At 47.0% G+C, this 25,762-nt stretch overlaps 1 protein-coding gene across 2 annotated transcripts in view; it reads left to right on the top strand.

The window, feature by feature from the left end:
• The window catches only part of LOC147603171 (NAD kinase 2, chloroplastic-like), a 51,891-nt gene that overhangs the window by 703 nt on the left and 25,426 nt on the right, over positions 1–25,762 (top strand). Inside the window, exons 2-3 of one of the 2 annotated variants that reach the window (XM_086797467.1) lie at positions 272–1,697; positions 1,785–2,158. In XM_086797467.1, the coding sequence (XP_086653593.1) occupies positions 272–1,697; positions 1,785–2,158 (1,800 nt within the window). Of the gene's footprint in view, positions 1–271; positions 2,159–25,762 lie in introns of both variants that reach the window. The other variant, XM_086797466.1, reaches the window with a different exon arrangement.

Genomic DNA, 25,762 nt, shown 5'->3' with positions numbered 1-25,762 from the left:
CATGACCTGTAGAATTCTTTAACGGGTCGATTTAGGTCGCATCTATCTATCTTACATACAACAAGAACATCAGTAGTTTTGTAAGAGGGTATGTGGAAGGTGCTCTGTTGTGGGATTGGGATTGGTATGTCGAACACGGTTTTGGTGAAAAGGGTGGTATACGGGAGTTAGTTTGGGGAAGAGGGTGTTTTGTGTCCTGTGATAAGACCACAAGCTAGTTTTTATCAGTCGAAACAAATCATGACATGTCATGACCTTTTTTTACTGGCAGATGCATGATGAAGATTCAATGCACTTCCGGAATGGTCCTCTGCCTGGTGATCTTGCTGAGGTGGAGGCATTTTGTCGGATATTTAGAATAGCAGAGGAGGTCCATAATGCTGTTATGGAGGCCTTGCTCTTTGCCAACAAGGCCAGAGAACTCTTACAGCCTCAGCCTGATGGCAGTGATAACCACAGGTGTTCTGAAGATGCTGAAGCCCTTGAAGTTGGAGATATTTCTTTGCTGGAAGATAAAGTTGTCTCTGCTCTTGGGTGCATTGGGGCACTTCTCCACCAACAAAAAGAAGAGGTGCTTGGTGGAAGACTCAGTCTTGGAACTTCAGTGGTTTCACGACATGACTCGATACCACCCCTTGCTCAGTTCAGAGCTGAAATGAAGAGATGCTGTGAACAACTAGAAGCTGCTCTCTCCTATTACTTTCCGGCAGTTGATGAACGGTTTACCATGATGCATAAAAAACTCCAGAAGCTGAAAAATGTTTGCTTTGATGCCGGTTATTCAAGGGCAGAAGGTTCACCCAGTCATGCAGATATCCCAAACTGGGGAGCTGTTAGATTATGGACACCACAGGTTGAAACAATGTTGGAACCAGATGATAGCATAGTTTTTTGGAGGGGTGGCCAAGCAACAGAAGAGGGCTTGAACTGGTTGATAGACAAAGGCTTTAAGGTCATTGTTGATTTGAGAGCTGAAGCTAGTGGAGACCAGCTTGCAAAGTCTGCCCTAGGTGCTGCAGTTGCTTCAGGAAAGATAAGGCATTTCAGGTTGCCTGTTGATCAAGGAAGCAGCCCCACTAAAGATCAGGTGTTGGAGTTTGCCAAGCTGGTAGCGGATCCACAAAATCGCCCTCTATACCTCCACAGCCATGAGGGGATGGGCAGGACATCTTCTATGGCGGCAAGGTGGCGGGGGTTCATGCTTCGAAGTGACTCTCAAACGGATGCAGTCAATGAGGATGTCACAAGCATGGAGGTGTCTTCTAAAGGAGCTGACAAAGGGCTTCAAGACAACTCTTCACAACTTGAAAGTGGAAATCCTTTGCATGCCAAAAGCAATTATGAAAATGACAGCTCCAATGAAGAGCTTAATGCCACCCATGCCAATGAGATATCAGGTGAACGGATCACTTTTCTGGAAGAAATTGCTACATCACGTACACCCTATGAAGCACAAAGGCCAGTCCGGAATCTAATTTCAAAGCACGTTATGTCAAATTTTTTGAAAGGCAGGCAGGTTTCACCAACCAGTTTTCAGTGGAATAGGAAGGTCAGAAAGATGGCTAAGTTGAATTCTTTCCAAGGAGATGAAGTTGTTTCCTCAAAGACAACTATTGGAGAGCCTGCTGGAAGGTGGGGCTTAGATGGGCCAGGAATCCCCAGAGCTGGTAGAAAAGATGATAGTTCGTTGTCACACGGTAACATCAGTAGCTGCCCTTCCATAGATGATGCTGGAGACCTCACTGTGCCAAATATCAATAGTTCATTTGGTGTGTCTAGTGCAGGAATATCTAGTACAGGTGAACAAGAAGAGATGGGATCACCAACAAATGGAGCCAGCTCTTCTGCTTCGACAAAAGGAGCACTTTTTAGAGTTTCCGGGCTCGAGGGTTTGGTGGAGGACACTGAAGAGCCAACTGTTGTCGGAAATATGTGTGCTTCTACCACGGGTGTAGTTAGGCTCCAGTCTCGAAAGAAGGCTGAAATGTATTTGGTACGCACAGATGGGTTCTCATGTACCAGAGAGAAGGTGAAGGAGTCAACACTTGCCTTTACACACCCCAGCACCCAACAACAAATGCTTATGTGGAAAACGGCTCCCAAAACTGTACTTCTTTTAAAGAAGCTGGGAAATGAGCTTATGGAAGTGGCGCAACAGGTATTACTTTACCCATTCATCACCATGTTTAGGCTTGTGTTAGGGCTGGAAGTTTACTGGTTGAGATGTTGCAGATATGTTTAAAAGTAAAGCATGAAAGTGTACACAATTCTATGTTTTTAGGGGCTTGGAATCATCTGATTTTAAGGGGTACTTATTCACAAGGGCTACATTCAATACCATTTAAATCTCTAGCCTTTATTGAATATTGTAGCCTGTTCAAAAATCGAAGCTGGGGCTTGGAATCATCTGATTTTAAGGGGTACTTATTCACAAGGGCTACATTCAATACCATTTACATCTCTAGCCTTTATTGAATATTGTAGCCTGTTCAAAAAATCGAAGCTGGATAAGATTTCTGTTATTTCTTGGGTTGTCGTTAAAGCAGAAGAGCTCAACTTGAATTCAAATCACATAGAAGTATGGTAGAAACCTTCCTTGAGGAGGGGATGGGGGTGTCCCTGGACTGTCACGTGTAAGTTTTGCTATGTGCTAGTTTTGAAACATATCTTTTATAACATTTGTAACTCACGGTGCCCGGGGGACTAGGGCCTTTGACACACTTGTTGATACCATCAATGCATATTAAAACATTTGAACATGGCCACAATCTTAACACACATCCATCATCACTTTGCATAAAACTTAAAAGTTGGACAAAACATCCACAAATGCTGAAAAATGGAGCTTGCACATGTGACATTGCATAGAGGCCGGAATGGGCCGATCCCCTCCTTAAGAGTATTTTATTACCCAAGGAGAATAATATGATGTACAAGCTTTGGGGGCCTTACTCTCCCCACGGGAGATGCCAGATTACCCATATACAAATGCCATAACACAGGCCAACACGAGGCAACCATAAAATTCAGCCGACACATAGCTGTAGAAATGTTGAGCCAACAATATAAACCATATACCTGTGTGTGGGTACTGATTCTTCCCCAAAAACCACGGCTCTTCATGCAATAGAGCTGTTACAACAAGTACAACTCTCCATTCAGCCAGTAAAGCAAGTACAATGGTTGGTACAACAGGTACAATGGTTGGTGCAACAAGTACAAGGGTTGGTACAAGCAGGTACAGTGGTTGGAACATCAAGTACAAGGGCTGGTATAGTAGGTACAATGGCTGGTACAGCCGGTACATTGGTTGGTATAGCCAGTACAATGGTTGGTGCAACAGGTACAGCAAGTACAAGGATTGGTACAACAAGTACAATGGCTAGAAATCATAATAAAATGATTAAATACCCTTGCCTTCAGTATTTCGTCGATGGAAGCCTCCAAAACAGCCCCCAACAGCTAGTATTCTTCATGGGGAGCCTTCAAGAGAGAGAGAGAGAGAGAGAGTATCTAGTCCATAGTACATACTATGCATAATGGAGTTGATAGTTATATAGTCTTGTGGGTTGACTATCGTGAGTATATAATATGCACGTTCCTAAAAGGTGAATTTGGGCATGGCATGTTCCTGGATTCATCTAGGTATATAATTTAGCCGTATTAGCGGACATGCAGATTTCACATTGTGAAGTTTTCGTCTGAGTTGCGGCCAGTTGATATCGTGCTTATTCTTTCTATCTTTAGTGGTGCATTTGCTGTATCAACTGCTTATTTGCTGTACTAATTCTTTCTATTTGCTACTTCCCTTAGTGCTAGGCTTCATTATGGCTGAGTTTGCCCTGCATCCTCGGAGGTTTGACCGAAACTCAGTACGAAGGGCTGTGTGTGAATATATGCTCTTATGTGTGTGTGTGTGTGTGTGTGTGTGTGTGTGTGGAGTGCATGTGTGAGAGCATATCTTGATACAGAGTTCTGCACCCACTATTGGGCACTGGTGACGTTAGTGGGGATGTAGTATGTAGTCCATACTATGCATAATGGAGTTGACAGTTATATAGTCTTGTGGTTTGACTACCATGAGTATATAACATGCACGTTTCTAAAAGGTGAATTTAGGCATGTTCTTGGATTCATCTAGGTATATATATATATATATCATTAGGGTAGCCTGTAACGGTGGTAGAGGCTAGTGTGCAGTAAGAGAGTCTCCTTTAATGAAGAGAGAGGACTCCAACTTATAGATTTGGGGCTCCCATGAGTGTAAATGGAAAGAGAAGACTATGATAACAAGTGGAGAGCCACACAAAAGCTGAAGTGATAAGTGTGAGGCCACTTGTCTCACTTTGATCCACTTTCTAACAAGTGTCAGGCCACTTGTGTCACTTTTGTCCACTTTCTTGCCACATGTCCCAATCTAAGAGATGGGTCTCCTATAATCTTCACCTTTAAAAATATCCCAGCTGGCATAGTTGTCTCCATATGACGTACGACATCATATCGTACGCAATACCATACGGTACGGACTCGTACGGATTTTTTCGAGAATTTTTTTTTTCAAAAAAAATATTTTTTTAAAAAATTTTTTTTTAGGGGAGTAATGGTCTTGTTTTTGCTTGTCTATGGTTGTTTGAGCTTTCCTTTGTACTATGATGCTTCCGTCCTTTTTAAAATACTCCATATCTCGAAATTGGAAATATCTAAGTTTATAAGTAATTTTTTAAAACACACGATGAGGTTCCGATAGTTCTTTCTCCGCTCTTGCAAACGAGGACGCTCCGATTGCCTTGTCACAGGAACTTAGAGAGCCCGAGTTTGATGACGAGGGCAACATTCTTAGCGACGGTGACTTCTGCAAGTGCTCCGATAGGCTTTCTTCTGATGGAGATGATCCTAGCGAGAGCTCTGATTTTGATAGTGATCACTTCTCCATCTAGATTCTAGCCCCAATCCTCTAGCCTCCCTTTTTTGTGCACCACTTTTGGTTCTTACTTCTCCATCTAGATTCTAGCCCCAATCCTCTAGCCTCCCTTTTTTGTGCACCACTTTTGGTTCTTACTACTACGGCTACATGCGCCTAGAGCGCCTCGCATTGTATGACTTAGGCTTTAGCCTAACATCTATGTATGTTTTTAACTTGGTTTTAATGGAATTTTGGTTTGAGTCATGTGACAACTTGTCTTCTCTTTGAAATTGAAAATACTAAAGTTTGTAAGAATTTTTTAAAAGACTGTACGATAAGATTTTTTTTTTTAATATCATACCATATTTTTCTGTACGGTATCATATCGTATGAACTATGCTAGTGAGTAGCCCATTTGTCATTTGTCATAGGTACTTTGGCAACTCTTGGTATTTTCTCAATTCCAGACGTAATGACGCAAATAGAATTTTCATCGGAGTCGGGCCAGAAAATAGCAACTCTCCTAAATTTTAGGAGTGCGATCCTTTGTATTTGAGGATAATCTCCCATTCCCAAAGCTTGTACTTTTTAAATATTTAGACGTCCTGGAGTCCACTTGACCCCTTTCATATTGGAAAATGTCCAGGCTGATGACATCCTCCCCAACTTCTTAAAAGTTGTCTGCAACTTTAAGCTCCAAGCCATATATCCAAGATAGAATCATGTCCCATCAAGTGGGGAGATGAGACAGTCTCAAAAATCCAATATAACTGAAAGAATCCATGTCCCAAATAAATGGGCGAGACTAAATAAGTCTCCATAATACCAATATCAAAATCATGTCCCACAATAAATGGGCGAGACAAAATAGTCCTATAAGTCCAGGTCATAATCATGTGTCGTTGTCTATACTCCAAGTTGAATCCAACTCCAAGGAGTAGTTACTCGTTCCCCAATCCCTAGTGTATGCTACTGTCCACTACTGTCCATGCTTGCACATGCAAAGACCAAGCCGAGAAATAGAAGACCAATTGACCATGCACGCGGATGTAGAACGTCCAGTGGATCTAAGCGCAGACATTAAGTCCTGAGCTTACCAGATTCCAATCTACCGACACTTGGCGTAGACATAAGTTCCTTGCCAACCAGGCGTCATGTCCACTCTACCATTTGCACTCCGTGTTGGTACTGTGACCACACACCTTGGAGGAGAGGTGAGCTCAAGTATGTAACATAAGATAATAATCACTCGCAGGCATAGATATCCTGGCGCGCTCCATAAACATTTCTGCTACACAGTTTATAGGCATTTCGGCCACCAATAGTTTTACAAGCATTTTGTCTGCCATTAGAAATCCTCGATCCATGAGGTAATCATGACTTCCATAAATCCAATGCATCCCAAAGAAAGGAAGCCAAAAACATAATCCATCCCAATACAGGCAGCCATAAATAATGTTTCCTTGAAACCATCTCAAGGCAAAAAAATAACACTTTCTCCGTGCTTGGCTATACAAGGGTTAGTGAACATCAAAAGCACTTCATAGTAAATAGCAAAAGCACCAACTTTGCAAACTCAAAGTATACTTAGCTTTTCTTTGCCAGGTGGTCATGAAGCCAAAAGAAATATCTCCTCACCATATCCTTAATATATCCCAAGATATATCTCCATATAGCTTGCCTGTAAGCTTGATAATATAATCCACAATATCCATATGGAAGAGTGCTAGACACGTGCACTTAAAGCCAACTCCATACTTCCAAGATAAAATTTTGTGAATTCATAAATCCTTAGATCAACAAGCTGTCTACTGCACATGCTCTTGCTTCATAGGCTATGAAGCGGCTGGCCATGCTTGATAGCAATGATGGTAAGTGTGGTCCCCACTTGAGATCTTTTCTCTTCCTTATTGATAGAAGGAAGCCTCCGCTTCCAAGAAAGCCTATGCTCTGATACCAATGTAACTCGCGTGCGTGGGGGACTAGGGCCTTTGACACACTTGTTGATACCATCAATGCATATTAAAACATTAAAACATGGGCCACAACCTTAACACATATCCATCATCACTTTGCATAAAACATAAAAGCTGGACAAAACATCCACAAATGCTGAAAAAATGGAGCTTGCACATGTGAACCGCATAGAGGCGGGAATGGGCCAACCCCCCCGTATTTTATCAACCAAGGAGAATAATATCATGTACAAGCTTTGAGGGCCTTACTCTCCCCACGGGAGATGCCGGATTATCCATATACCAATGCCATAACACAGGCCAACACGAGGCAACCATAAAATTCAGCCGGCACATAGCTGTAGAAATGCCGAGCCAACAATATATGAAAGAAAGTGAAAGCAATAGAAAACACAGGTGTAGGCTGAGGTGCAAGACCTGTAAATGCTGGAAACTGATGTTTATTGCTGAAAACTGAGCACGAGGGAAGCCTGTAGGTGCTGTACAATGATAAGAAGCAGAAGCAGCTGCTAATGACCCCAAGTGGATGCAAAATAATGAGATGGAATGAGGGGAAAGGGGGACAACCCTTATATACCCTCATGAGAGCTGGTCGGCTAGCTGTAGGCCGACAACACTATAATAGCACAAAAATGCTATAAAAGGCATAAAAAGTTGGGAAAAATGCCCTAAATAAATAAGCATATGCAGGGCCTCATAAATGGCCAGTACAGCATGATATAATCCAACACCTTTTCAACGCCAGAGGGGCGGTCCAATACTAGCATGCTGAAGTTAACACCTCAAAATTAGCTCTTGGAAGTGGTTTGGTGAAGAGATCAGCCACATTGTCTTTGGTAGAACAGTAGGCTAGCCGAAGGAGTCCCTCGATCCAGTCAGGTATAAAATGATAATGCACTTTAATATGCTTGGATCGTCCTCGTATCATAGGATTCTGAGCTAGAGCAATAGCACTTTGAGAATCCGAGGAAGATAGTAACTAGGGAAGTGCCGGCACAGTACAAATGCTCCAGAATTTGATGAATCCAAAGTGCCTCAATGGAGGAGAGAAGGTAGGATTTATACTCAGCCTCAGGGAAGAAGCAGAAATGAGACTTCCAAGAAACCAATCCAGTACCAGGCATGAAGCAATATCTAGATGTAGACCTCCGAGTATCAATACAGCCTGCCTAATCAAAATCTGTGAAACCAACCAAATCAGCACCACTAGAGTAGGTGATGCCATAATCTGAAGTACCTCGAAGATAACGAAGAACTCTCAAAGCTGCCTGCCAATGAGAACCTTCGAGCGACTGATGAGAACTGGTTGAGGACACTCATAGCATAGGAGATGCCTGGGCGGGTGTTGGCAAGGTAAAGCAATGAGCCAACAATCTGCCGGTACTCTGTGGAATCCACCAAGGGTGTTTCATCCTCCTTGGATAACTTGGCATTGGGATCCATGGGACGAGAGAGGTGTACAATCTGACAACCCATAAAGTGAGAGCAGCTTCTTCACATACTTCTGTTGAGAAATGAAGATACAGTCATTAGCTGCCCTCCTACCCAACATTGGTATCAGAGTTTGGTTAGGGTTAGGGTTACACATCAGAGCTAGGGTTTTCCCTTATTGCTTAGCTTCAGCCTATTGTGCATACACGCCACACTCACTCCTGTTGTTGGCGACCTATACTGCACGATTGTACCAACACTGTATTGCACCGCCGACTGTACACTGCTGTGCGCTGTCGCCGACTGTACACTGCTGTGCCACCACCGTCGTCGCCGTCGCTCGATTGTACCTGTGTTGTGCGCTGCCGCCTGACTGTACCTGCGTCGCTGTCTGTACGCCTGTCCTCTGCTTGGCGCCGCCTACACGTGTTGATCCGCCTCAGATTTGTGCCGCCCAGTTCGCTGCGCCGCCTGCGTCTCAGATTTGTGCCGCCCTGCTCGCGCCCCTCTGTTCGCCGCCCTTGCGCCGCCTCTCCAGATCTGTTGGTATCGCTGCTTGACTGCAACTCCAAGATCTTAGATCTAATAGACTGCACCAACCCAACTGTACTTGCTGCCCGATTGTACCTGGTGAGCACTGACAGCATACAAAACTTGGGGCATTTGAAATTTTTCGAAACTTTCAGCCCACACAAATTTGCTGATTTACAGGTGTTGTGGGATTTGGCAATTTTTGACCTGAAATTGCATATTTTGTCTGTTGAAATTTGGGGCTTTTCACCATTAAGCTTGCAATTGCAACATTGGCACACATTGGCATTGATTTCAGCATATTTGGTGCGTAATTACACTAGAAATTTGGGGATTTTGCAGAAATTGGCACTATTTGTAGCATTTTGGGTGTTATAGGCACATTTACTTGGCATTGGGGCATTTCTCCCAATTTTTTGGGCATTACAGCATTTGGTCTAGGTGACAATTGCTTTAGGAGATTTACAGGTGCAGATCCGGTTCAGATTTGGTCTAATTGGCTGCCTAAAAATTGGGGCTTTTCTACATTGAGGCCATTTTTGCAGCATTCGACCAATTTACCTTTGATTTTGCCAGGATTTGAGCACTTGCAGCTCTTACAGGTGTCAGCTTATTGTGTTTTTCATGGCACATGTATACATTTGTGGTTTGCTGCAGTATATGTATGCCATTGTGGACACTTTGACAAATTGAAATGGGAGCTGCCCCTCTTCTTCGAGCCCTAAAATCACCCACTAGCTCTATAAACATCACAATCAACTTCATGAAAAGGGCACTAAACTACCCTATCTTTGGGTGAAGCTCCAGAGAAGGAGGTGGAGAGCACGTCTAGGAACCTCAAGGTTCGCTCCCTCAGGTAGTGCTCAAACCATGTCAGACACCACAATGTTCCAAACATTTAGTGTCTATTAAAACCCTAAGATCTCTCTAGATAATCATCATGCATAAACCATGCATTTGGGACATGCATATGTATTTCTCATGGTGGTGGAGTTCATTTTCAGTCCATTGATTATCCTGCTATTTATCTCCCGTATTCTTACGGTTTTGCTGGGCATTGCCTACTCGTGGTGACTTGTGACAGATTTGCTGTATTATCATGGCCAACAGTAATAATGACCTATTTGGAATGCTATCTCAAGAGAACAAGCTCAATGGGGATAACTACCCTATGTGGGCTTATATGATGCGTCATGTATTGGTTGCCAAGAATGTATGGCTATATGTGGATGGCACTGAGGAGCGTCCTCTAGCACCTGCTCTAGCGGAAGGTGAAGTTATTCCCGCTCACCCTCCTGCAGGTACACCTCCTCGTCCTTCTCCTACCCAGCAACAGCGTACTTGGGATGCTAGGGATGCTCAGGCCCATGCGTTGATTGCTCTCTCGTGCCATAGGCATATCATTCCGCACATTTGTTTCTGCACCACTGCAAAGGTACCTTGGCGGCGGCGTATTCAGGTCGCAATGAGGCTCGTGTAGCTTACCTTCGAGGCAAGCTTGAGACTGACCGCATGCTTGAAGGTGACTCTATCGATCAGTACATTACGCATGTGAAAGACCTATGAGAGCAGCTCATTAACATTGATGAGGTCTTGACAGATGGCTATCTTGCTCAGACAGTTTTGCGTAATTTGCCTGACTCTTATCAGACATTTGGCACCACTCTATGGTTGTTGGCTGGCAATGCACCTAATGCGGTCACTTTTGTCAACCTTGTGACTCTCTTGCTGAGTGAAGAGCAATCTCGTTTCAACAAGAACAACATGATGTCTGTTGAGTCAGCAATGGCTGCTCCCTTTTGTGGGAATCGATCTGGGCCTAAACCTAGCCCATCGGATCATCCCAAGACAAGGGACAAGCCTGAAAAGAAAAAGCGTTGTAATTATTGTCGGAAAACAGGGCACACCATAGAGGAATGCAGAAAGCATCTTGAGAGTGAAAAAAAGAAGAAGCTAACATCTTCTTCCACAGGTGCAGATGAGACCAATTTGGCTACACATGTATCAGCCTTGACCCTTACATCTTCATCACATGTAGAGATGTCTTTTGATGCCGTTGCTTTTGATGACTATGCTCTCTAGTCAGTACTTCTTGGTATGCATTGTCTGGTAGATGCATTTCAGGGGGGGATTTTACTTGCCACATGCAGTTGGTGATGCCTCATGGTCACTCATGCTTGTTGACCCTTATGCTTGTCTATGCTAGATGCTTTCTCTTATGTGATGTCTACTGGAGATGCCTTTTATGCTGTTTTTCCTTGCAGCAGGATTGTTTCTACAGTGTCGACATTGTCACTTTCACACGTGATGTTTACTGTGGGAGTGCCTTTTACACACTTGGCCAGTGTTGGCTTGCCCTCATGGTTTTGACATATCACATGTATATTATTCATTGTGGGATTATGCATCTTTACACTTGCCATACATGCCACTGATCATGGCATCGCTCTGAGAGTTTACCCATCCTCTCATAGCATTGGCTGATGCCCGCCTCGAGCCCCCACTTTTTCTCTGGATTTTCAGTTTTTCCCATTGTTGAATTTTTACTTTTATCAGCCCTACTATTGCTGATTTTTCCTCATCGGATCCTCCATTGATGAGTTTCCCTCTGGCAGCTTACATTGCATGTCTCACAGGCATGACTTCTGGATCCTGTTGCCTTTACACATGCGTATATCTGCTACCTCTTCTTATGCTTATCATTGGTGCAATTACAGAGCTATGCTTTGCTCTCTTGTTGTCATTGATATGGATTACATGCAGTTCAGCTTGGCATTTGGTACTTGCCTTCAAGGGGGTATTATGTGATGCCTCTTGATTTGATGCAGTTGATGTCCACATGATCTTTGACATGCATTTCAGGTGATGCATTTATGTACTAGCATTAGCACTGTGACATTGGGGATTCTCCTTTTCCCCGTCATATAGTGCTTGCTTTTCCCATTGGCACTGCAGTTCATCTTTGCCATCGTGATCTCTCTTGATCACTCTTTGTGATATGCAGCGGAAGTCTTTGTATTGGAAGATCTTGTCACACAAATGCTCACACCGTCTTCTGTATCCTGAGTTTCGTGAGTTTAGCAATCCACTTTAATACTTCAAACTTTAAAGAGCTGAGAGAGTGATATATGAGAACTGTACACCAGATTGGGTCCCAAATTACCCACTGAAGGGCCCCCTATACCGATAACGAGATAGTATTTGCTTTATTTCTTTAGAGGGAATGACTGTGGACTGTAGATAAGCAAAACGCAAGATCTCGGAGGATCGGAAGCTTGGCTGAACTATACAGGGTTGTACAAACACCTCGATGAACTGATCTCGAGCCTATGCACTCTTCCCAAGGGCATGAGGAAGGGCTGCACACCTGAGGCTGAGAAAAGAAGGTGGTGGTCAACGCTTGGCTGGGCTGATGCTGGACAGAAAAACGCAGACTGTTTTGCTGTTTTGGGGACTGTGTGGGACTGAATCTGCAGGCGGCTGGGTACTATGCAGGAAACGCAGATCTGCCTGCTGAATCGGGCCTGAATAGATGCTGAATGCAGGCGCCTATGGTCTGAAGGGCTGCGTTGAAATGTAGAGGCTGATTGGAAGCAAAACGCAAGGTCTCCTGGCTGGAGAAGCAAACGCAGAAGCTCCAATAGGGCTGGATTAGTCTAGGTTGAAGGCGGGGATGCTCCTAAGGCTGAGGATGAAGGTGCCTAGCTCCCTGAAGACTGAATGGGAAACTAAGCCCTATGCAAGCCTATTTATACTAACTAGAGGCTGGTCAAGTTGGCTGGTCATTTATTTAATAAAGTTTATATTTATAAATGACAATAAATGCTAAATAAATACTATAAAATATGGAAAAAATACCAGATAAATCCTAGTAAATTTCCTAAGGCTTCTGGAATGTTCTAAATGATGCACAGGCATATGAATGCATATTATGCAAGATGCAGAGTGCTTTCTGATGCAAACCCTAAGGCTTTTACTGACTCTACATGCATGAATGATTCTCTCCAAGTGGGTTACGGGACTTGACTGATTGACTAATTGACCCGCTAAGGTTGAGGAATGACTTACGTAGCTCGTGCTGCCTGACTTATCCTGGACTGAGGATGTACAATGGGGTCACGGCGTACGACAATTATCATCCTACTGGGTTCTAATATGTACAAACGTTGCACTGCTGATGATGAGCCAGTTTGTCACCATGCACTGAGTGCAGAGTGCATGTGGCATTCCCTCCTGCTTAGCTTGGCGGCAGGTTCATGGCTTTCAAGTAGTCCGCCAACAACTGGGGGTACTCCTGGAAAAACTCCTCGTCTAGCCATACGGCTTCGTGGGTGCCTCGATCTCGGAATTTCGTATAGAACTGACGTATTCGTTGACCGAAACCATGCTTCCATCGATGAAGAAGGATCTGCTCAAGCTCAATAACTTCTGCTTCGTCTACCACGTCTGGCTGCTGTTCATCTGAAACATCAAACACTTCTGGACCAACATATGGTTTTAGCCAAGAAACATGGAAAACATCATGCATTGTCCAACTGGTAGGCAACTTTAACTTCATGGAGAGACATCATTGAACTTTTTGACTATTGGAAAAGGGCCAAAACTACGGAATGAAAGCTTGAGACAATGTTTGCTTACTTGTTTCAATCTATGTGTCATGATGCACTGATAGACCCTATTCCCTTTCTTGAAGTGGATATCTCATCTAAACTTACTGGTCTGTCTGTGAACTGAATAACGGCCAGGCTCAAAATTGAGGGCCAAAGTGGGTTGAGTACCAAACTAGGCGGAATCGACATACTGATCTTCTAAGTCTTTTCCAGAGATGTTGAGAATGGTAGACTCTTGATTGGTGTGGATGCTGGACTTTCGACTAAGAGCATCTGCTACTGGGTTATGCTTACCAGAGATGTATTCAATCATACCTCCAAACTGTTGGAAGATTTGACTCCACTTAGCCTGTCGATACCTCCACTGGGCACTTGGCATAGTCTGAAGCCACTTAAGTGCTTGGTGGTCTGTTTTCATTGTGAAAGCCTGTCCATAAAGAAAAGGCTTCCAATGTTCGAGTGCTGTGATCACACCCAAAAGCTCTTTGTCATATACCAAATAATTCTTTTCGGCGACAGCCAACTTTCTACTGTAATATGCCATGGGTCTATTGTCCTGCTGATGGACAATAGATGGCATCGGTGATGACCTCGAAAGGTTCGTCCCATGATGCTAACTTTAATATAGGTGCTTCTGAGGCAGCTTTCTGGAGTGCACGGAATGCATCAAGCGCCTTGCCTGTAACTGAGACTTTCTGCTTGCGAGTCTTCACCCCCTTGAGCAAGTCGGTAAGAGGTGCTGCAAGGTTGGAAAACTGATGGACATGGGTACTAAAGGCTTGGCAAAGACCTACGAATGAGCGGATTTCTTGGGCGGTCTTGGGAATGTCCCAATCTAAGATCTCCTGAACCTTTGATGGATCCAGTCTAATCCCATCAGAACCGATGATGTAGCCCAAATACTGAACTTCCTTAACACCAAAGACAAACTTTTTGGCATTTATGTAGAGCTGATTATCTCGCAAAAGTTGCAAGACTTTCTCTACATATTTCTCATGCTGCTCCGCAGTGGCTGAGAAGACTAGTATGTCATCAAGGAATATGAAAACACACTTTCCAATGTGGACTGCGAAAACCCCAGACATCATCTTATTGAAGGTTGCGGGTGCATTTGTAAGCCCAAAAGGCATGACTACGAACTCGTAGTGACCACGCTTTGTCCGAAAAGTTGTTTTTGGAATGTCAGCTTCAAAAATGCGGACCTGATGGTAACCACTCTTGAGGTCGATCTTAGTGAAAAACTTAGCACCGTCTAAACGCTCCAAAATGTACTCTATCCTTGGCATAGGAAACTTATTCTTGATAGTGAGTTTGTTTAATGCCCTGTAGTCTACACAAAGGCGTGAAGACTTGTCCTTCTTTTGGACAAATAGGATAGGTGCAACAAATGGGGAGGAAGAAGGCCGAATGAATCCGGCTCGGAGTGTGTTTGCACATTTGTTTTAGTATGGTTTGACCTGGGTGACTCTATAGACCTTGTTGGTGTTATTATATCAAGAAAGTTTGTAGAAAACAATAAATTACTCCCCACCCCATTGACACAGCCTTGGTCATGCTAGGTAGGATTGGCACATGGTAGCTTTAGTTATTGGCTCCCCTCAAAGGTTCCTACCTTAAATTATACTTCATATCAAGTTAAATGTATACAAATATAGATTTCTGAAGACACCAAGTCGATTGCAATACTTCCAATAAAATCAAAGGTTTACAAAGTAAATAAACAATGAAGTGATAAAAAAAACTTATCTATTTGACCTCTATCCTAAGCTATGATTGTCCATGAATTCTCTTCCACCACAACTACATGTCTTTATCTTTTATGGTTATTTTATGGGCATGGATGGCACATAGGTTGGTATCTTTAAAAAGGTCAGTATAGCATCTGCTTTGTAGCTTCTTGAATAGCCTCTAGTGTGCCTAGGGTGCTCTCTAACATACCTAAGATAATTGCTTTTCTAACTCGCCCTCTAAAGTCTTGGAAACGATAGGGAAACTTGCTAGGAGGATCTGATCCAGGGACCAAATCAATGTGATGGTCCTCAGGGCGAGAGGGTGGGAGACTGGGCGGGAGATCGTCCCGAAGCATAATGTCCTGGTGTCTGGATAGGAGGTCTGCTAACTGAGGGACTGAAGATGTAACGGATGCTACTAATGAGGGAGGGGCTGTTTGAGCACAAACATAAAGGAGTGCTCCTTCTGCTCCCTTGCGGATAGCTCGTCTGGCCTGGAGATGCGAAATCAATGGGATGCCAAGAATGCTTCTATCCCCACGAATCATGACAGGCTCAGAAAAACCTTAACAAATAGTAAAAGTGTCCTGTCCCCAATCGGGAATAGGCTCATACTGACGGAACCACTGAATCCCTAAGATCATGTCACATCCCAACAGAGGCGAGACAATGAAATCTCGTTCAAATGAGGCCTTGTGAACTTCAAAGGCAAATTGCTGTGCCTTCTGGGAAATGTGGATGCGAAGACCAGGTGTAAACCCGTCCACATCCAGATGGTATGGGACTAATGTGCAGTTCAATTTATTAGCCAACTGGGGAGAGATGGCATCTTCAGAACTACCCATATCGAAAAGGACTACAAACTGTAAGCTCGGATGAGGCTCTTCTGAGTAGCATCGCTCTCACCCTCCTGCTTAGCATCAAATACCACACGGATGGCATAGGATGCATGGAAGGTAAAAGTTGAACCGCATTTGAGGTAGTAGGCGGAGCTGGAGGAGCTGGGGAGGCTGTGGCAACTGTGGCAAAAGGGGCTTTGGCGGCTTGTGCCGCTTGCCATTTGTGGCAATCCTTCTTACCATGCTCTATAATATGACAAAAAACATCTATTTTTTGATTGGTACTTCCTTTGCTCCTCTGGAGGAAGATAACCTGCAGTAATGCCTGCTTTAGCCTTTTCATCAGGGGTTTTCTTAGGTTCTTTATCTTTCTTACCCCCTGAACTGGAACTATTACTGCCGTCCTTCTTAGCATCTTTAGAAGGTGCGTTACCTTTCCCTGTCTGTGCAGCTGATTGCTGCTGCTGGGGTTTGGTACTAGATGGAGATGACTGCTTGGGCTTGCCTCCGTTGAGCTTCATTTCTTCATTCTGAGCGAGAGTCAGAGCCCGGTCATATGTACTTGGTTCAAAGTTACGAACTGTGAATTGAATGTTAGAGTCCAATCCACGAATGAATTGCTCCATCTTAGCCTGCTCAGATAACCCTAACTGTTGTGCTAAAGTAATAACCTTACCGGAAAACTGAAGCACTGGGAATCCGTTCTGTCTGAGTCCATAGAACTCAGTTTTCAGACCGGTCATGTACTGGGGCGGGAGAAATCTGGTCTTCAGGTCATGGACAAAGATGTCCCAGTCAAAGGCTGTGAGACCTGTGGTGGCCTGGACTGTATGAATACTAGACCAATGTTGCCACCAAGTGACTGCCTCACCAGTGAGATGGGGAGCCGCTAAGTGGACTTTATCTTGTGGGTCTGTGATCCTAGCTAATGGAAATAAACTGATGAATGATCACACTTAACATCATACTTACTGAAGTTTGGTTGATTGCGAATGATGGTGGTTGATGTTGCTGCGGACTGCTGGTTGGTGACACCTATGACTGGGGAGACTGAGGAGAGCTGTTGATACCTCAAGTGTATGGCCTCCTTTTCCCGTTGGTGCTTGAGTAACATACGTTCTCGATCAAGCTCACGTTGGTGTTCCCGAGCGGCGAGTTAAGCCTGACGCCGATCTTCGTCGATCCTGCGTTGGGCTTCCTCATAGTCCCGTCTTTCTGCTTTTTCTTCTTTCCTTCGGCCTCATCCTCTCTCCTTTGTTGTTCCATCTGAAAGAAGAGGGAGATATAGTCGGGTGCTATTGGAGGTGGAAAAGGACGTGCTGCTGCTGTCTCCAAGAGTTGGAGATGCTCCATGAGCAGCTGGTTTTGAGCTCTCGGAAGAGCTATGGTGTCTGCTGTAGGCGGAAGAACATGGTCTCCTTCGGGGGAGACGTCTTCCGACTGATGAGTACTCTCTTCTGTAGACATGATGCTGAAGTCAGTGGTCGTGCCGGAACGCAATCTAACCATCCAAGGATGCCCCCACGCTAGGATACGGTGTGTGTAGACAATCTGAATCTGATACCAATGTGATATGCAGCGGAAGTCTTTGTATTGGAAGATCTTGTCACACAAATGCTCACACCGTCTTCTGTATCCTGAGTTTCGTGAGTTTAGCAATCCGCTTTAATACTTCAAACTTTAAAGAGATGAGAGAGCGATGGTCTCTGAGAAAGCCCCGGTCTCAGCAACTCCCAAGCTCGCAGGATGCTCAAGGCAAATCTGTCCTCCCATCCTCTACTGAGGCCTGTCCTCCTCATCTCTATGAAGATCCATTGTATGTCTGGTGCCCAAGTGCCCCCTGCTGGGGGAGCCCTAGCCTGCAGTCGTTGAAAAAGAAGCTCCTTCCAAGGCTCAGCGCCTGGAAGCAGCCCCCGAACAATAAGCTTCCCCAATAAGGCTCTACTCTCATCAACTGGATCTATAATGCCCAAGCCTCCCTGGGCCAGCGGAAGAGTAATAATTGCCCAAGCAACCTTAGCCCGGGCTGGCTGACCATCCCGCCCAGACCAAAGAAAGTTCCTGATCAGCCTCTGTACTTGGCTGATGCAAGAGCTCGAGAAGATCCAGCAAGACGTGATGTACCACATGGTCGCTAAAAGCACCTGATTTGTCACCACCACCCTCCCAGCCAAGGATAGCCGAGCTGTACTCCAATACAAAAGCTTCTTCCGAATGCTTAGAAGAAGCGGGGCGATCTGCTGCTCAGGTGACAAATCTAGTCCAATCTGGCATTCCAAATACCGCACTGCTGTGCCAGGAGGAGTCCATCTAAAACCCAGGTCTGGGCTCCATGTCGGAGTGGGAGCGCTACTGATCCAAAAGGCCACTGTCTTGCGCCAATTGATCAATGCTCCCGAAGCTGCACTAAAAACCTGTAGCGACTGCTCTGCCCTCTGAAGATTGGCCTCCTGGCCATGCAAAAACAATCCCGTGTCATCAGCAAACTCAGTATCGAGTAGGTCCTCACCCCGGACTGGGAGCTGGAGTCCTCTCAAAGCAACCTCCTCTGCCGTCAGATACATGCTCATAGCCTCAGCAAAGAAGAGAAAAAGAAACGGGGTGAGAGGACACCCCTGACGGACTGATCTGGTCAACTCAAAACTCGGCCCCCGTCCTCCTGCCATCAGCACCTGGCTACGAGCTGTGGAATATAGAGCCGCCACTCCTCGAATCCAAACTGGCTCAAAGCCCAGGCGAAGCATAGTGCCCTCTAAGAAACCCCAATCGACTCTATCGTATGCCTTCTCATAATCGAGAAGCATCACGACTAGGTCCTCACCGAGAAATCTAGCTCGGGCCGTCGCCTCCCAGAAGGTGAAAATGTTGTCAAGGATACTGCGCTCCTTGACGAATCCTGTGTGGGTAGCATGAATCAACTCCCCAAGGAAGGGCTGGATCCTCAAACTCAAGGCCTTTGCTAAGACCTTGTAGACAGTATTGAGGATCGTAATAGGTCTCCAATGCCGAATATCATCTGACACGCCTTCCCCCTTGGGGATAAGAAAGATCAAGCCCTCTGAAAAGCTCTGTGGCATCACCCCAGTGTCCAAAACATACTGAAAGCCCCTGCGGAGGCCTGGCCCCAAAAGGTCCCAATAGCGCATAAAAAAGGCAGGCGTCAATCCGTCCTCCCCAAGGCAACTATGGCGCGGAAGGACCCTCAAAGCCTCAGCAAGCTCAACCTCTGAAAGAGGCTCACCCAGAACTGTGCGCATACGATCTGTGACCCTCCTCTGCACATGGTCCCACACAGTCTGTCTGCAAGCATCCCGTGCCTCCGTGGCTGGCTCCGCTGGAAGCAGGTCTCTATAGAACTCAGTGGCAATGGCTCTGATCTCCCCGGGCTCAGTGGCTACCAATCCGTCCTGCCTCCTGAGCTGGCGTACTCCTGCTCGAGCATGGCGGGGTCCAATAATCTCAAAGAACTCCCCAGTCACTCTATCACCAAGCTGCGTCCACTGAGAGGCCTGGCGATGATAGTAGAACTCATGTCTCTGCTTCTCTGCCTCTCTAACATCCTGGCGTGCCTGGCTCAGCTGGGACGCCACCCATTCACATGTAGGCTGTTGCTCCTGAAGGCGCTGGAGCGAAGCAAGGCTACGTCTCAAACGACGCTCCCGCTCTTGTGTCTCTCCCAGCCGTGTCAAGGCTACAACGTGCAAAAAAGAGCTGAGCTCGATGAGTCCGTGGGCACACTGGCCTGCTGCATTCTGGTCAGAGCTCTGGCTGTCATGCCATATCCTCTCAATGTCCTCAGAAAGACTAGGATCTGTAAGTACCCTCTCTAGGATCCTCAACTACAAGCTGGTCTCCCGTGTCCTCTCCTCAAGTGTCAAAATAACTGGCGCATGGTCTGAAAAAGAGGTGCCAGCGAGAATGCCAACGGAGCCCCCACGCTCCCCGAACCTGTCGCCCACATAGAAGCGATCAATCCGTGATAGATTAGTCCCTCCCTGCCGGCGATCCGATCGAGAAAAACTAAGACTGTCCTGAGAGCGGGAGAAAGCCTCATGCTGCCATGCATCAGTGATCCGCAATGTCATGTAAAATCGCTCCCAAGCTGCAAGCTCTGTGCCGTGCACTGTAACATGACTGCATTCCACCCTATCGGCCGGGTCCTCAAGCATGTTGAAGTCTCCCCCGACACACCAATGTGCGGCCTCTGGCAATGCATCCGTAACAAGGGTCCAGAACTCTGCTCTGGCACTAGCATGGTTGGGCACATAGACATTGAGCACGCCAAAGAGCTCATCATGCATCCTCAGAATGACATACTGTGCTCTACCAGGCACAATGACCCCGCGATCCACAATGGCCTGCCGCCATACATCCGCAATGACCATACATACTCCTCCCTGCCCACCCAAGGGGCCAAACCTTGCAGACCAAAATGTGTCCCATCTACCAGGCATCACCGAACCGTATCTCCGGATCCTGCTCTCACTCAAATGGTGCTCCTGCATCATCAGAATATCAATACTGCCCCCAACCTTTGAAGCTCCTGCCTCAAGCAACCACAATAACGTACATAGTGTGTGCCGCCAAGGCCCTGTACATTCCATGAGATGATCCTCATGGATGACCTGCTGAGGTGGAGGCTGTCTCAGCTGTACGGCGGGCCTTCGCAAGCGGCTTGGATGGAGAATAGTCCCCATCCGAGCGGCTACGAATCTGCCCACCCGGTGTGCTGCAAGAATCTTGGATCAGGTGCCAGTGGCTGTGTCCCATGGCGACTGCCTCCCGCTCAGAGAGAGAAACCTCGTGTATGCATACATAAACCAGGGTCGCGTGCTAGGTCTGCCACTATGCGAACCACCAAATGTCGAATCCCAGAAGCATCCACACTCCCGGTATCAAAGAAAAAATGAGCCAACTCCTAGAGTCGGCCTATCACGTCTGTCACCTCCAGATCGCTCACATGGTGAGAAAACTCAACTGCCCGAGTCTTCAAAATGCTAAGAGCGAGATCTAGAGTCCACTCCCGGTCGCTAGGGCCACAGAGAGGGAAGGAGAAGGCCACTGCTGAATCAAGTGCCTCCTCCCCTTGGGCCGGAGGTATCACTACGTGAACTCTGATGGGTGTTGGCTCATGGGGGCCCTCTGCTCGAAAAAGCCATGTGAAGGAGTAGTCATAAGCCTCTGAGCGCTGTCTAGTGTCGAGACTACTTAGCCGACTGCGGATAGAGGATATCCGTGAAGCCCGAATTGGCATGGTAAGTCTCCTCTGCGGTGCTCGAGCAAGGTCGGTGCTCAGTGCCCGCCGGACTGCAGGTGAGCGCCAGGGAACTGCCAGGGCCTCCCGGGGAGCTGAGGCGAGCGGAGGGGGAGAAGGGGGTGGAGAAGGAGCCGCTGACAAAACCGGAGCGGGAACGGGAGGAGGCGAAGGTGGAAGCGAGGCGGGAGGGGGGGACGGGGGAGGGGGGGGTGGGGGCGAAGGATGGGGTGCTGGCATCTCCTGGTCCTCAGTCTGCGCTGGGGTCTCCTCTTGGAGGGGAGCAAAGCTGTTCCTCACTGGAACCCAGTGATGCTGAGACTGTGGCTGCTGCTGCATCGGTCTCTGGGCGTGCTGCTGTGGCTGTCTCCCTCTACGGCGCCCCTGTCCAGGCTGCCACTCCGAGGTCTCTGTGGGCTGAGCAGGTGTCCCGGAGGCTGCCTGCCGAGCCGCATCTGTGGGCGGGCCATCGGGGGCCTGTTGCTGCGTTGAAGGTCGGGGTCTCCTGCGAGGGCAGGCCTTGGTCATGTGGCCGACCTGCCTGCATATAAAACATTGGTTCGGGAGCCCCGAAAACTCCACTCTTTGATCAATCCATCCCTCCCCTATCCTAGGTAGCTGAATGACCTTTGGAAGGGAGGAGATGTCAGGAACCAAAACTCTGACCGAAGGTAGCCCAGCTGCTCTAGCCACCACTGAAGCTGCTGTGGGGCCAGTCTCAAGCACCGAGCCCACCAATGCTCCTAGCCTAGAAAGGAGTGGAAGGTACTTGCGGCGGAGTCCAGGGAAGCAAACTGTGACATGGAATAGGCGCTCTCCCTGCCCAGCCGCTGCTGGGTCAAAGCCATGTTGCCAAGGTCTGAAGAATGCCCGAGCGCCCCTGATGTCAAGGGGATTCATGGCTAGGACCTGGGCCACGCTCTGGGCTGTCTCGAACTCAATCTGGTAGTGTCCACGGCCCAGTAACTGAACGTCCAGGATCTTGCCCACATCTGCAAGAAAGCGGGCCTAGAGAAGATCCCGGATCTCCCCTCTGCTGGGGCGAGTGCCGACTATACGGCAGATGGTGGAATGTGCCTGGAGGCGTTCCACCTCTGCGGCGAGGCTCGCTCCCTCTTCCGGCGAAAGAGAAAGCGTGATGGGGGTATCCTCAGGGGCGGGCGAGGGGGCTGCGGAAGAGTCCCTCTGAGGTGGGGCGGGAGGAGCCACCATTAGTGTCTGAAGCTAGGTCGAAGGCGAAGCGAATGCGGAGAGTCCTGCAAGAACCGAGCTGCACAAAAGGCGGAGGGGGAAAGGCGGAAGACAGAGAAAAACAAAGGGGGCGGAAAAACACAGAAAGAGGGGGAGGGGCGTAAGGCGGCGGCGAAAAAGCAGGGGGGGTGGAGGCAACGCGAAAGGGGGTGGGGGGGAGAGAGGGCGGAAGCAGGCGGAGGGGGTGGGTCGCTGAAGAAGGGGAGAAACAGGGGGGCGCGAAGGAGATGGAGCAGGGGGCGGCGGGCGCTACAGAGCTGGGGCGGGGGGGCGTGAAAAGACCAGGCAGGGGGGGAGCAAACGCGAGGGCGGCGATAACAGGGCAGGCGGGGGGAACAATCGCGAGGGCGGGGAGGGGGGAGTGCGTGCAGGTTGCAGCGCGAGCAGGGGGGGGAGCGGAAGCTTCAGCGAGCGAGACCAACTACCTCCTTGCTTGAAGAAGATGAAGTATCTGTGTCCATAATCTCCAAGTGCACAAAAGCTAGAGTCTTTGCTATAGCTGAAGAATCAACACTTTTCTCGGTACTTTGCCGAGGACACTTCCTCCAATAGTGACCCTTCTGGCCACAGTGGTTATAGGACAGTAGCCTTTACTGCCATTGCTATAACCCACAAATATGCACTTAGCTGCTTTGTCATCAAGCTTAACCTCTCAACTGTTGAGGTACATGGGCATATGCTATACATCCAAAAACTCTAGAGTGATCAACTTTAGGTTTTCTTTCGTGCCAGGTCTCATATGGTGGGATGGTTTTCAATGCTTTGGTGTAGGGCATCTATTCAACACATGTGTAGCACACATTATTGCCTCCATTCAGAATTTGTGAGGCAATCCTTTGCCTTTAACCATGCATCTAGTCATTTCCATCAAAGACTTGTTCTTTCTCTCAGTAACACCATTTTGCTGAGGAGAATATGGCATCGTGCATTGATGCTTTATGTCTTTTTCTGCCATAAATGCTTTGAAAGAAATGGACATGTATTCTCCCCCTTGATCTGTATGGAGGGTTTGCACTTTGCAACCTGTTTGATTTTCAGCTTGTGCCACAAAATGCTGAAAACATGCCAAATATATCAGATTTTGCCCTCAAGGGATACAACAAGCAAATTTGGAGTAGTCATCGATAAAGGTTACAAAGTATAGATGCTTTCCAAAAGATGGTGTCTGCAAAGGACCACACACACCACTGTGCACAAGCTGTAATTTCCGGACAGCCCTTGTTGATCCATCTTTTGGGAATGCATTTCTGTGCATCTTACCCAATATGCACCCTTCACATACATGTTTTGGTGGCAGCTCTACATGAGGCATATCCTGAACCATTTTATGCCTTTGCAATAGCATCAAACTGCCATAATTCACATGCCCAAACTTGGCATGCCACACATAACCCCATAAGCCTTTGGCCACAAGTAGATTTCGGACCATGAAACTCCATAGGGAGTAATTACTGCCATCCAATTTGTCCTCTCTCGTGACAAAATCCCGAATATATTGGTCGTATTTCTAGCCATGTGTTGAAATCTCTTGCAAGAGAGATGCACGTGCAACCAAATATGCTGTAAAAAAACACCTACAGGCAAAATCCCAAACGCACCGGAGTGCAATGCCAGGCAACCACAAAGTCCTGTGTAAATGTTTTGCTCGAATACATGGCTGTAGATAAGCAATGCTGAAAATCCCCAAATTTCTGAGTACCAATGGGCTGATTTATGTGTCAATTCACATAATTGACAAAAGCCCCAAAAATTTGTGTACTAATGAGCTTTAATTGTGCAATTAAGCACCGATTTTAAGAAAGCCCAAATTTCTGTGTCTTGTAATTGCAATTGTGCAAATTCTGAAAAATCCCCAAATTTTCTCTGTGTCCTGCATGCTAATGTTGCCTTGCCCTGTTGCTTGCACCTTATGTTTGCAATAAAGCAAGCCATGCACAAAAGCCCCTTGAAAGGAACCCCAAAAAATAAAATCAGTCACCTGATTAGATAGAACCCTGATTTTGCAGGTGTGCTGTGATGAGTTGGGTAGGCACTGGGATTGTTCACGGTGCTGACTTGTTGACTTTCCGTCGATTGAGTTGGGCTGATGTAGATGATGATGATGCCACGAGCAGCAAGCGTTGAGGGGCAGCTGTAGACGGTTGCCTTGACGGCTTAGACGATGAGTGGGCAGCTGACCTTGGTGTCAGACGTCTTGGTAACGGGCTGCCGACCTTGGCGTTAGATCTTGAGGCGACCAGGCGCTACTGCAGACGGGATGGGATCTGGAAGGTGCAGGCGACGGTGTACAGTTGGCGACTGCGCGAATGGGTTGGCGGTCGGCGACGGAGTGAAACGCTGGATGTGACGAGACGCTAGAGATTGCCGGACGGAGAGCATACGGCGATGGAAGAAATGACCCCAAATTTTACCAGTTTGGCTTGTGCCACATAAGCCGCAAGTGCAGCTGAGTGCCGCCTTGGACCACCGCCTCTGGTGCAACGCTGCTTGGAATGGTGGCTGGAAGGGGCAGCAAAGCGCCAGGTGGGCGGAAGGAGCTCAATGGAAATGTGGCAGGCGATGACGGAGTTGTTCCCGACGGATGGAACTGCAAACAGAGACCAGCGCGTGCAAGAGAAGGCCAACCTCGCTTTGATACCACTGTTGGACTAGGGTTGCATAGAAATGAGGCGTGCACAGAGAAATACACAGCAACAAGCTCTCTTGAGAGAGCGAGAGAGAGAGAGGGTGATTGATGCTCAAAGAAAGATGAGATACAAATGTGTGGACCAAAGAGAGTTGACTCCACAATATCAAAAGACCATACATGTGGTGTCCTTTCACACCTAACATCCAAGGGGAAAAGTATGTGGCATAACTCATAGCATATATGCCAATAGCAAATTGGGCCGACAGCCCCAAATGTGCCCACGACTGAAAAACACCAGTTGGCCAGCAAAAAATGTCAGTCGGCCAGCACTTGAGCAAGTCGGCCAACATCACAGCAGTCGGCCATAGATAGGACAGGTCGGCCAGAAAAAGATAGCCCCCACGATTTTCACGTGCACACCCAGAAGGTGTACAAGTGACATGGCATATCAGAGCATTCATAAGCATTTAGTAGATAGCATTCATGAGCATCAAGTATTATTTAGGGCATTTAATAGCATCAGGTCGGGCCTGTTATGACCAGCCGACAACAGTTATTGGCAGCTGACTGAGCATATTGAGTATTTTATGCAGTCGTGAGCATTAATG

Source organism: Cibotium barometz, chromosome 65 (assembly GCF_041138505.1).
Source record: "Cibotium barometz isolate CiBa-2024 chromosome 65, ASM4113850v1, whole genome shotgun sequence".
In the NCBI taxonomy this organism is placed as follows: Eukaryota; Viridiplantae; Streptophyta; class Polypodiopsida; order Cyatheales; family Cibotiaceae; genus Cibotium; species Cibotium barometz.
Note: the sequence above shows the minus strand (reverse complement) of the source record. Positions and strands in the feature narration are given on the sequence as shown.